Raw genomic sequence first — 13,200 nt, 5'->3', positions numbered from 1 at the left:
TTGTTCCTTAGATTTCCAAATTTATGAATATAAATGGTTTTATCCATCTAGACTCTTATATAGGGTACATGATCAAGGCATCAGAAAGCCTCATAAAATTACAGTGTACATATAAATGAATATTTAGGCTTTGAAGTTAACTGAGGGGGTGGAACTAGAATTTTGTTGTTGTTGTCTGTCTGAATGTATATTTCTGCAAGGCTGGCTTAGCGGAGAAGTAATACATCATAATTCAGATAGGAAGTCGTATCAATGCATAGGTTCTATCTCTGCTATTGACTGGCTGAGTAAAACAAGGCACCAGACAACACATCTATAAAATGGGAATCCTATCTCACAAGGACGTTGTCAGAATTAATTAATAATATTTGCAAAATTCTTTGAGATCCTTGGAAGAAAGGCTTTATAGAAGTGCAGAGTATTCTTTATCAGTGTTTCTTCACAATCGAAAGAGCTTATTGTTTAAAAACAAAACGAGACTTTAGATACTGCAAAACAACAAAAATTACAAAAATAATTCTGGAAGAATGGAATCTGCAATATTTTTCCTCCAGTGATTTCCCTCCCTCTCCTCCATTTCCCCATTTATGGTCTATTTGAACAGGAGGCATGAAGTGATCCCATCCTTGGATCTCCAACAATAGCTGGCAAGGTCGTAAACATATCAAAACTGATCAATCAATCCTAATAATGTTAATCCTAAAGATGTTTCCAGAGATCTTTTACTCCTTTTCTAATAAGCATCAAGATGTACACAGGGTTCCAATTAGATTACCATTAAATTTAGATCAGGGGGTAGCAACACACATTTTTTTTTAATACATATGCCATTCAGCAGCTATAATTATACTCCATGATCAGCTATTTTACATTGCCCCATTATCCTGTTCTCTGCATGCCTTGTAAAATCCTGCAAAAATCCTTCCTCAGCTATTGAAAAAAAACCTAAATTCATAATATTCACTGAAATTCTAACAGAAAATAGATGGAAGAGTCTGAAAAAGAAAAGAACAAATTTGACCTGATTCTCTTCTGTTCTGTTAAATCTCCTTCACTGACCAGCATAGCTGATAATAACCGGAGTGTTGAATTTGCAGATTTAGACTGGTTGTTTTTCATACCCAAGAGCCAGCGTACCAAAAGTTTAATTGCTTGCACCTATTAAAGATGAATACATGAAAAGAAATTGATCATTTTAATAGAAACTGAGGTAAATAATAACACCAAAATCTACTGTAATCAAATTATAATCTGAGTAGGCTGCTGTTCAATAAAATGCAGACTATAAAAAGGCACAGAATGAAGTAATAAACTTGATATTCATTTGGGAAAGTGGATGTGGTTCATTGCTTGAAAAAGGGTTTTAAAAGCAGATATTTAAGCAAAGAATGGATAAGCGCATGGCATACTGGAATGGGGAAGCAGCATGGAAGAAAAGAAGAGCTGAGAGAAGGATAGAAAGAGAATAGATAGATAAAAAAAACTGGGATAAAGCAAAGAGACTTTGAAGAGTAATAGTAAGAAAGGAGAGATTTTCTGTAGGCATGGGGAGAAATAACCAGGTCCTTGAAAGTGAAGATGAAAAGGTTGAACTTGATACAGAAGTTGAGTGGAAACAAAGGAAGAGGTGCAAAATGGTTTCTGGATATTTCTACTGACCATCTGATAATAGCACCAAACACAAGATAACCCTATCTAAGAAAAATTAAAATCAGAGGAATATGGACTATATTTGACTACATGAAAAGGGAAAATATCATAGAAACTGAGGTGTGGTTAGGTGTGGAGACTTCCCTGACCTCACCAAAAAAAAAAAAAAAAATCTACCAATTAAAGAAGTTGCTATCCATTAATTCAGAGGGTCATGGGTGCATGGCAGGGCCTGGGCCTGGGCCTGCCTCCACAGGGGTAGGGAGAGAGCGCCTCCCAGCCCTGCTCTGCCCCCAGCTCTGTTCTGGCACTGCCACACAGCTGCAGCTCCAGCCCGACCCCAGCTGCAACCTCCCCGCCCCTCCCAACGGCCCCGCTCCGAGCCCCTGGGGGAGGCATGATGTAAAAAGTTTGGGGACTACTGCATTAACAAGACGTTCACCTCTGAAATGGTCATAATTAGGTTCACACTAAATATCCTCTAAGGATGGGTGAAAGGAGTTCATCACACACACTGTTATTATTTCAGCTTGGTCTGCCAATAGATTCAATAATATGACAGTGCATCAGTTTACAGGCTACCTTTATAACCAGAAAAACTAGTAATTTGAATCTCTGTATAAAACAAAGTAAAGCTGAACGTTCAGAATACTAAATACCCAGAAGATAGGACACCTAACAGCATAATTTCTACTGACTTTGCAACAGCGTGTACTTGTATGGCCCCCTAAAACTAAAATTTATAAGTATTGTAGCTTAAGCAGTGGTGTTGTAGCTGTGTGGGTCCCAGGATATTAGAGTGACAAGATGGGGGAGGTAATATCTTTTATTTGATCAATTTCTTCTGTTGGTGAGAGAGATAAGCTTTAGAGCTATACAGAGCTCTTCTTCTGGTCTGAGAAAGGTACTCAGAGTGTCACAGCTAAATACAAGATCAAATAGATAGTTTAGCAGAAGTAGCTAGCATATATACTAAGGGACCATTCAAAGTGAAGTAATCCGTTAACACCCCTATAGTCATAGGACAAAAAGGGAGGTTAGTGGGTTACAGATTGTTGTAATAATAAGACACTGGGTTTATGGCTTAAGATCATGATTTTTAGTGTCTAGCAAAGTTATGAATCTTAAATAAGCTTAAATTCATAACTTTGCTAGACACTAAAAATCATGGTCTTAATAAAGACACTGGATTTATGGCTTATTACAACAACCTGTAACCCAATAATTCGCCTTTATGTCCTATGACTACAGGGGTGTTAATGAGCCATTTCACTTAGAATGGTCCCTTAGAATATGTGCTAACTACTTACGCTAAACTATCTGTTTTACTTTGTATTTAGCTGTGACACTCATAGTACCTTTCTCAGACCTGAAGAACTCTGTGTAGCTTGAAAGCCTGTCTCACTCATCAACAGAAGTTGATCCAATAAAAGATATTACCTCATCCACCTTGTCACTACCAAATTTTAATTTAACAGAAATTAAGCTATTTAATATGTTCTTAAGCTATTCTAAAAGACGAATGTAACCAAAATTAATTTATAAGATTTCTTTTAACATTCTCTGTTCGTAGTGTTTAGCGATGTCAATGATATGCTACCAAATAACTAAATTCTTATATTTCAAATATTGTGCACATCTTAATATTAAAAAAAAAAATTCACCTTTGCTAGAACTTCTGGGGAAACCTCTTCATCTGGAGACCACAATTTCCCATTTTTCTCACCTGTTGACTACAGATATTTATACAAGTTTAAAGATGAATTTACGAACAAAAAATGTAAAAAAAATTAAAATAAAGATTTTAAAGATTAGATTCAGGCCCTTATAATCTTTTACGTAGGATATCAATATATTAGACATTTAGCGTACTGCAAATAAAAACCCACAGCACCAAGTCTCAGAGGGCTGGTCCATTGACTCACGCTTGCAGGGCTTGGACTGTGGGGCTAAAAAAAAACAACATTGTAGACATTCCTGTTCAGGCTGGAACCCAGGTTCAAAGGCCTTCCCCCGCTGCTGGATTTCAGAATCTGGGCTCCAGCTGAAGCCTGAATGTCTACATTGCTATTTATAGCCCCACCACCTGAACCTGGCCACTGTGACTTGATGTGGCATATTTTTCTATGCAGTGTAGACGTACCCTTAGTGAACATTCCTTCACTGGCCTAATCACACATATTTAACAGCTGTTACAAAGGCTTACAGAGAATCAATCATAAGCAAAATAGAAAAGTAACAACTTAAAAAATAAATCTTACCCTATCATTCATGAGGAGATCTTTCACGATGAAATTTGCAACCACAGATTTCATTGGAGAAGCAAACTGGTCTGGAGCTAACATAGAAATGTGGCCCAAAGAGACTAATGGAGTTATAAGCTGCTCTGGAACATCGGCATTCAAACTTCTACTAAGAGGCTGGGGAAGAAAAATTTCCATTCAAAATGAACTACAAATTGTTGAGTGTGCACTGTCTGAACAGCCTAATGAATGAATTTATTTCATTACTGGATTGCTGATTAATTGCACTTGCCTCTCAAATGACATCATTTCATAAAACCAACCAACTTTTTTGTCTATGAAACATTTCACACTGTAATTTACAGAATGTTTAAAATAACTATATTAATTACAGAATTATAGTGTGTGAAATTATACCAGTGATAAAAGATTAGCCTTTTACTTTTTTCTTTTTTTTTTTTTTAAACTAATCAGAGACCTGAGGATTTGTATACACAGGGACACTAAGGAAAGTTAATCTGAATTAATTAAAGATGTGAACTGAAAGTGCATTATTTAAACCACTGTATACCCATGTGGACACACTCATTCAAAACTAAAATGTCCTTATTTCAGTTTATCTTTGGTGAATTAAGTTAAACCAAATTTAGAACATTTTAATTCTGAAGAGGTTTAATGCGCTTAACTAATGCATTTTAAATTCATACCATTAGTTAATTCAAATTAATTTTCCTAGATGTCCTTATATAGACAAGCCTTGATTTTGCATTTCTTGTAACCCAATGGATGGTTTTGTGTTACAAGGAACGCCAGATCAGCCTCAGAATTTTTCATAGCATCAAGTGAAAGGGATCAGTCTCATTCTTTTAGGCCAAAAATTTCAAATATTGGTACCAGAAATTGTGTGTCTAATTAAGTAGCCTTATTTTCCAGAGGAACTGAGATCTCAAAGTAGTAAACAGGGGATCAGCACTCCTGTAAATTAGTCCACTTGTTTAGATGTTACAGTCCATATAGAACATGTTGAACTACAGAAGACGTAAGATGGTTCCATTCCATTCTAATCTTTTCAGTAGAACTCAGACACTGAACATATTAGCTATTTTCAGAATGGGTGGCTAAAGACCAAAAAATCAGATAATACAGCTATATGGAAATTTAATATTTAAAAATTAATCCAGTTACATTGTGAACAGAAATAACTAGCCTGATCACAATTAAGTGGAGAGCATTAGGAGGCAAAGCTTGGAAACATCTGTGAACAGAGCCTTCTATCAAAGCGTAAGTGACATACATTTCTCTTTCATCATAATAGCTACTAGAATACTGAGAAGGGATATTTCCTCTGTGTATTCCAGAAGTATCAGCATCCAGGCAATGTCACTAGGGGTATGGGAGGAGCATGTATTTGGACTCTCTTCTAAGTTTTACTGGAAACATAGCTTAAGTGCAGAGTTCCAGCACTAAGAGTTCAGTTCAGTCTTCCAGTTCCTGAATTATGTATGGATTCTACAGTAATTAAGATTAAGTTAATTTTCTTTACTGCAAATTTAAAAGTGCAAGAGATCAAAATTATTTGAACAAAATTCAATAAAAATACTATACCAAATTTGGCAAACATACCTCAAAGATCTGTGCAAGCTGCACTTCTTTATTTGAGAATATGGCATGTATACAGTGGACAGCCTGTTTTGCCTGGTGAGGCGTACCTCTCTTTGCTTTCTGATGCAAAATAGGAATTAACGTCCTGAAATAATTAAAATATTTCAAAATAAAACATTTATAACAAAAAAATAATTCCACTAATATTTGCTGATTGAACTCTTCACCAATGCAGGTCCCTGATCACAGAATGATAATCTTCAGCATTAAGCACTCTTTTGAAAGCTGTTCAGGAATGATAATGAGAAGTAAACAGCTGACCCTCATCTAGAAATTGTATCAGATTTTAAAAAAGGAAAGTCCACTGTAAAGCAATTCTTTACCAATAAGTAGATTATTTGTCACTTTTCACTGATAAAGTCCATATGTTCTGTACAAAAGCAGGCATAGCAAGAATGAATTGAAGCAGTGTTCATAGAGTTGGAACAATGAAGTCTCAGGTTTTTTCCCTTAAAGTATGAAAACTGGAAAAATGCTAAAGGTTTGACAATCTGTTAACAATGTGGTGAGCAGAGTCTATCAAGCTGGTGATTTACAGATGTCTACCTGAATGACTCTGTCTTAACTAGCTAAGTCTTCCATGGCAGGTTTAATTAAGTGAATAAAGAACAAGACATTCCAGGATTCAAATTAATTGTGAGCTCTCCACTATAAATGGGGATTACACCAGATTTCCAAAGAAGAATGTGTCAAATGGCTGCACTCTCTTGGGATAGTCCTGGAATTACCAGTGGTCTTAGAAAAATCTTGTCATTTCAATATTGATATAGTTCCACAACTTCATATTGTGCTTTACAAAAAATAGACCCTATCTCTGCCACAAAGAATTAACAATAGTAATCATATAATCTTTGGAAATAACAGTCAGTAGAAGTAAAAAGGGACAGACTAGCATTACAACAAATGAAGTTTTTAAATATATGTTGAGTAGAGGTCAATTGTGTACAGCTAGATAAAAGTAGTGGGCTGAGTAAAGATTTTAAGGTTGAGACTGAGGACAACATGCACTGTCAAAGGGACATCATTCCACACAAAGAGCAGCATGAATGAGGACACAAAAATGAGTGGGAGGAAGAAACAAAGAGAACATCAAGGTGGGAAGAGTGGGCAGAGCATAAGGCACAATACAAGGAGTAGGGTTGATTCCAGGAAAGGATCATGCAGTGCCTTGAAAGTGACTCCAGCCATTGTGGCCCCAACCCAATCTTCACAAGCAGGAACTCTAGGAGAAACCCTAGGGTCCCGGGCCCAACCCAGAAGAGACTCTGGAGTCAGGAAGCATGTTATTTGCTGATGGGGTGGATTGAAAATGTGTGCTTTGTATGTGTCTGTTATGTGGCAAGGGTGACAGTGCTGCGGAGGTAAATACAGAGTCCTTTGTCTTTTTCTATAGCCACATCGGAAATAGCATTCTACCCTCTCTGATGAGAGTGAGGGACTTGGCAGGGGTAAGATGGCTCCACTTTGTATGTGAGTCCAGAGAAACAGTTAAGTTAGAACTGACCCTTGTGTATCAATCACTCCATTGCATAATGAAGTCCTTTTGGGATCTGCTCAGGTTCCTCATTATGGTAGCACTGGCGTTCTCGAGGCCAATAGTGCTTGGTAACTTTAACATCCATATAGACAATGAGTGATATGAAACAACCCAGGATTTCATGATCACTAAGGAGTTATCCCAGATGTTTCCAGGCACAAATCGTAATTAGGTTCACACTTAGTTTGGTGTATGGGACTGCAGTGGAGGTGCAGACTCTTGATTTTATCCCCATGTCACAGACTGACCCCTGTCTCCTTTTATTTCCAGTTGGGGTTCACCTATCTTGTCTGGGCTAGGGAACTGTTTTGATGGTCTTCTCTCAGAAACTAGACGGACCTGAGGGGTTCCAAAAGGGTCTGAGGGAAAACTTCTTTCCTCAGACAGGCTCCTATTGATGGTCTGGTGAACTACTGTAATACTCTGATCCTCAATCATCAGTGAAGCTCTGGGACTCTTTTACACAGTTTCTGTCTCACAGGTCATCTTGATTTACAGAGGGTCTGCAGCAACTGAAGCACAAGAGAAGATGGCCAGAACGTTGGTGGTGCAAATCTTGACTCAAATTGGATAGATTAGAATAATAGAATCAGAGGACTGGAAGGGACTTCGAGAGGTCATATAGTCCAGTCCCTTGCACTTATGGCAGGACTAAGTATTATCTAGAGCATCCATAACAGATGTTTGTCTAACCTGCCCTTAAAAATCTCCCATGATGGAGATTTCACAACCTCCCTGGACAATTCATTTCAATTCTTAACTACCCTGACAGTTAGAAAGTTTTTCCTAATGTCCACCCTAAACAGTGCTTGCTGCAATTTAAGCCCATTACTTCTTGTCCTATGCTTAGAGGTTAAGGAGAACAATTTTTCTCCCTCCTCGTAACAACCTTTTATGTATACTTGAAACTGTTTTCATGTCCCTTTTCATGTCCCCTTAGTCTTCTCCAGACTAAACAAACCTCATTTTTTCAATCTTCCCTCATAGGTCATGTTTTCTAGACTTTTAATCATTTTTGTTGCTCTTCTCTAGACTATCTCCAGTTTGTCCACATCTTCCTAAAATGTGGCACCTAGAACTGGCCACAAAACTCCAACTGAGACCTAATCACCACAGAGTAGAACGGAAGAATTACTTCTCATGTCTTGCTTACAACATTTCTGCTAATACATCTCAGAATAATGTTTGCCTTTTTTTGCAAGAGTGTTACAGTGTTGACTCATATTTAGCTTGTGATCCACTATGACCCCAGATGCCTTCCCACAGTACTCCTTCCTAGGCAGTCATTTCCCATTTTGTATGTGTGCAACTGATTGTTCCTTCCTAAGTGGAGTACTTTGCATTTGTCCTTACTGAAATTTCATCTTATTTACTTCAGACCATTTCTCCAGTTTGTCAGCTCATTTTGAATTTTAATCCTATCCTTCAAAACACTTGCAACCCCTCCCAGACTGGTATCATGCGCAACCTTTATAGGTGTACTCTCTATGCCATTATCTAACTCATTGATGAATATATTGAACAGAACCAGACCCAGAACTGATCCCTGTGGGACCTCACTCAATATACCCTTCCAGCTTGACTGTGAACCACGGATAACTACCTCTCTGGGAATGGTTTTCCAACCAGTTATGCATTCATCTTATAGTAGGTCCATCTAGGCTGCATTTCCCTAATTTGTTTATGAGAAGATCATGCGAGACAGTATCAAAAACCTAACTAAAGTCAAAATATAGCACATCTACCGCTTCCCCCCATCCACAAGGCTTGTTACCCTGCCAAAGAAAGCTGTCAGATTGGTTTGACGCGATTTGTTCTTGAAAAATGCATTCTGACTGTTACTTATTATCTTCTAGCTGTTTGCAAATTTATTTGCTTAATTATTTGCATCATTATCTTTCCAGGTACTGAAGTTAAGATGACTGGTATGTAATTTTCTGGGTTGTCCTTATTTCCCTTTTTATAGATTGGCACTATCTTTGCCTTTTTCTAGTCCTCTGGAATCTCTCCTGTCTTCCATGACTTTCCAAAGATAATGACTAATGGCTCAGATAGCTCCTCAGTCAGCTCCTTGAGTATTGTAGGATGTATTTCATCAGGTATTGGTGACTTGAAAACATATAACTTGTCTAAGGAATTCTGAACTTGTTCTTTCCCTATTTTAGCCTCATATCCTACCTCATTTTCACTGGCATTCACTATGTTAGACATCCAATTGCTACTAAGTTTTTTGGTGAAAACTGAAACAAAAAAGATTGCAACAAAGATTTTTAAAACTCCTATCTTGTGGTTGTGAGGAAGACTGAGCACTGGTTCTTTGCTTCTACTATCACATCTGCAAAATCTTGTTCAGTTTGCTTGGTTAATCTTAGGTATTTTTTCTCTGTTGCTGAGTCAAGTATCTCCAGGTGAGGACATTTCTTCATGTTTGATAAAATTGGTCAAATTCAGTCATAGCTGTCTGCCTCAGTGGGAGCACAGCATGTTCTGGAGGTGTCAAACCCTAAAGCCAGGTCTACACTAGGAGCACTTTGTCAGTATAGCTACACTGACATAACTATACTGCCAAAGCATTCCTAATGTGGATGTATCTTATACTGGCAAAACTGATGGCATACCTTATTCTAGCTCCTCGGCACCATGCAGAATTTGGTGACTAGATTGTGAAAATGTCTCCTTCCACAAGCACATGAAACTCATGCCTTATGATCCACACTGGCTGCCTACTGATTTCCAAATTGATTTTAAGCTGTTGGTTTTGACTTACAGAGCCTAAACAGCTTGAAAACTATGAAAGAAATTGCCTTTTTTCCCTCATACCCCGAGGCAGTTAGCAGAAGCACCTGAGATGGAACCCAGATTATATGGAAGGAGGGATAGATAAGCTGGTGTTCTTTGTTAGAACCCCATATCTTTGGACGTGGGTCCCAACTTGGTCCATAATAGCCAGTTTTTAGCCTTCAGAGGTCATCTTTTCTCCATTTCTCAAAAAGATGGGAGAGGCTACATGAAGGACAGAGTTAGGTAGAAATGGTGTGTGGGTGGGGGGGGGGGGGTTGTTAAATTAAATCTTTATAATATCTTTATTGTTGCTGGTATTTTAAAAATGGGAATTAGACTAGATTCTGCTTTTTAAATGTATATTCTGAAGAGATTTTTTAAAATTTATTTATACTGAACCTACAGCAATACATAAAAATAAAGTGAGGACAAGAAGATTAAATGTGGAAAGAGACAGAGAACCAGTGAAGGGATCATGGTGGAGGGGTAAAAGGCATACATGTTCACAGCAACAGGAAAGGAAGGTTATTTTAGTAGCAACATGGTGAATAGATTAAGAAGAGGATAGATATTTAAGTGTTAAAGGCACTACCAGAATGTGAAGAAATACACTCACGATCTTATCTGCGGCAGGTCTGTTTCTATTTTGTGGCCCGTATTTCTGAAAATCTGAATAGCTGCCTCAGCTACCTTATCATCTTCCATCCTGAGGCACTGCAGGAGAGACTCATATGTCTCTGCAGAGTGGAACGAGGTAGGATGTGTGAAAGACAAAACCTGTAGATACATAGCAAAACCAAAAAATGTTTTTGCGCATGCATAATGGATTACCAACAAATAAAATTATTTTCACTTATGTTTCTTTATGAGAAATAACACCTTCATATAAGGTATTTCTTGTAATGCATATGAAGATGCATCTTAAGATAAATTTACTAACATTTTTTCTTCAGGGCTCTCCAGCCATTACTTTTTACAAAAATTTGGATTTTTAAATATTTGAACATATTTATTCAAGACTTTTTTATAGTACTCAGAACTTGTTTTATAGCCCAGCCTATGTAGCAGCACTTTTCCCTCATTTTGAGAAATCCCAAAAGCTTAAATTTCTCCAGAATCTTAGATAATTGGGTAGAAAAAGAACAACTACGTTTGAGAGATATATGTAAAAATAAAATGTATAACTGAAAGACTTATGGTGCTATTTTGCTCTAAGTCACAAACATTCAAGAACATCTTGTGAAGGAATTACCCTAGCTAATATATTTTTTCCAAACATGCAGGAATTCAAAGCTGGCCACAGGGAGAACAATCAGTTATCACAAGGCAAAACTACATTCAGAATACAGGAGTTCAGAAACCATATGCTAGGAAGGGGGAAAATAGTCAAACAGATGTCCAATAGGATGCAAGTATTGCATACCTTTGGACTTATCTGAGCTCGGCTACCAGGAACAGAGTTGCCCACTACACAGATAGACACCAGATGTAAAGACATTTTTTTAAAGAGTACCTAAACCACAGAGCAAGGAAAGGAAAGGTTACTCACCTTATAGTAAATGGAATTCTTCAAGATATGCTATCCCTATATGTAGTACACTTCAGGTTGTGCATGCACTCCATGAGCCCAGGACTCAAGACATTTTTCTAGCAGTGTCCACTCGGGTCACACAAGAACCCCCATTCTCATCGTGCTCGACCATGAAGATATAAAGTGGACTGACAGACTGCTGCCATTTCAGTTCCTTCTCCCCCACTAGGACCCACAAAAGGATCCAAGGACATGAGGAAAAGGGGCAGGCAATGCACTACACTTAGGACAAATATAACTCAAAGAACTCCAGTTACTACAAGGTGAATAACCTTTCCTTCTTTAAGTGCTTGTCCCTATAATGTACTGCACTTCAACTGATTCACAGGAAGTGTTCCTCCTCCAGAGGTGGTGAGTGTCTGGAGCCCTGTACCATTAAAGAACGCAGAACTGCCCTGCTCATCATAGAGGCATCTGAGGCAGCTGCTTGCATTAGTACATAATGTCTCACAAAGGTGTGTACAAAGCCCCAGGTTGCTGCTCTGCAAGTACTAATAGAGACTTCCTTAAGGGAAGCTACCAAGGATGCCTGGGCTTGCATCGAGTGTGTTCTCCTGCCTCCAAAAGGGACTCTGTTCAATTCATAACAGAGCACTATGCAGCCAGAAATCCATTCTGACAGTCTCTTAACGAAATGGCCTCTTGTCGTCCTTTCTGCAAATGACAGAAAGAGTCTAGGAGACTTCTGAAATGCCTTCATCCTTTGCAAATAAAAGGCAAGGGCCCTACGTAGAATACAGGGAAGTGCATGCTTTGATTGATGTGAAAGTCTGACACCATCTTATGGACAAACCTCAGGAGCAGTTGCATGGAAAACTTGTCCTTGTGGAAGATAATGTGTGTCAATGGTCTCCCATGAGTTCCCATAATTCACCTATCCTTCTGGCTGACGTGATCAGAACCAGGAATGAGACCTTCATGGAACGGTATAGCAAGGAGTAAGATGGCTCAAACAGCACCCTGTCTGAGCTGATAAGACCAAATTTAAGTCCCAGGCTGGCATGGGCTTCACCATTGAAGGGAAGATCCTAAGTAAGCCTTTCAGAAGCCAGGATGTGACTAGAAATGAGAACATAGAGCAGGTTTTGGTAGCTGGAACACACATCTGACTGCCAGGTGGACTCTAAGGTAGCTGAGAGAGAGAGCCCCAAGGATTTTAAGGACAACTGGTGACTACCACTGGCACCTGAGATCACAGCGGGAAAATTCCCTGCTGATCACACCAGATTGCAGACCTCTTCCATTCTGTGTAGTAGCACTTCCTGGTAGCATTCTTCCTACTGCTACTCAGACATATCCTTCTGAATACCTCATTGGTCATCTCCTGCAGGTGAAAATGTCAGCTGAGAAAATCTGCCATCATGTTCTGAAGTCTTAGTAGATAAATTGCTGAGACTTGTATGCAGCATGGTATGCACCCGTTCTAAAGTGTTACAGATTTGACATATAAGGACTGGGATCTTGCTCCTCCTTGTTGACTGATATAATATATTGCTGCTCTGCTGTCAGACATTATTCTGATTGGGTGGCCCCAATGTAGGGTAGAAAGTGCTAATAAGCAGAAAGAACCACTCTCAGCTCTAGTATGTTGATATAGAGGATCGTCTCCTGAGAGGTTCATTTGCCTTGAGCTGGGAAGTTCTGAAATTGTGTGCCTCAGTCTGTCAAGCAGACATCTGTAGTGATGATCCTTGTGGGAAGAGCCTGCAAGACTGGAACTCCCACACATACCTTTT

General features: G+C 38.6%; 1 protein-coding gene across 5 annotated transcripts in view; it reads right to left on the bottom strand.

Moving 5' to 3' along the window:
- PDS5A (PDS5 cohesin associated factor A) overlaps positions 1-13,200 on the bottom strand; it is a 172,735-nt gene that overhangs the window by 33,003 nt on the left and 126,532 nt on the right. For all 5 annotated transcript variants that reach the window (XM_067531120.1, XM_067531116.1, XM_067531118.1 and 2 more), the window contains 5 exons: positions 10,490-10,650; positions 5,517-5,640; positions 3,912-4,070; positions 3,315-3,383; positions 1,022-1,158 (listed from right to left, as the gene is read on the bottom strand). In XM_067531120.1, coding sequence (XP_067387221.1) covers positions 1,022-1,158; positions 3,315-3,383; positions 3,912-4,070; positions 5,517-5,640; positions 10,490-10,650 — 650 coding nt within the window. The remainder of the gene's footprint in view (positions 1-1,021; positions 1,159-3,314; positions 3,384-3,911; positions 4,071-5,516; positions 5,641-10,489; positions 10,651-13,200) is intronic.

Source organism: Emydura macquarii, unplaced genomic scaffold (genome assembly GCF_026122565.2).
Source record: "Emydura macquarii macquarii isolate MOO-44397 ecotype Brisbane River unplaced genomic scaffold, CSIRO-AGI_Emac_v2 contig_3128, whole genome shotgun sequence".
NCBI lineage: Eukaryota > Metazoa > Chordata > Testudines > Chelidae > Emydura > Emydura macquarii.
Note: the sequence above shows the minus strand (reverse complement) of the source record. Positions and strands in the feature narration are given on the sequence as shown.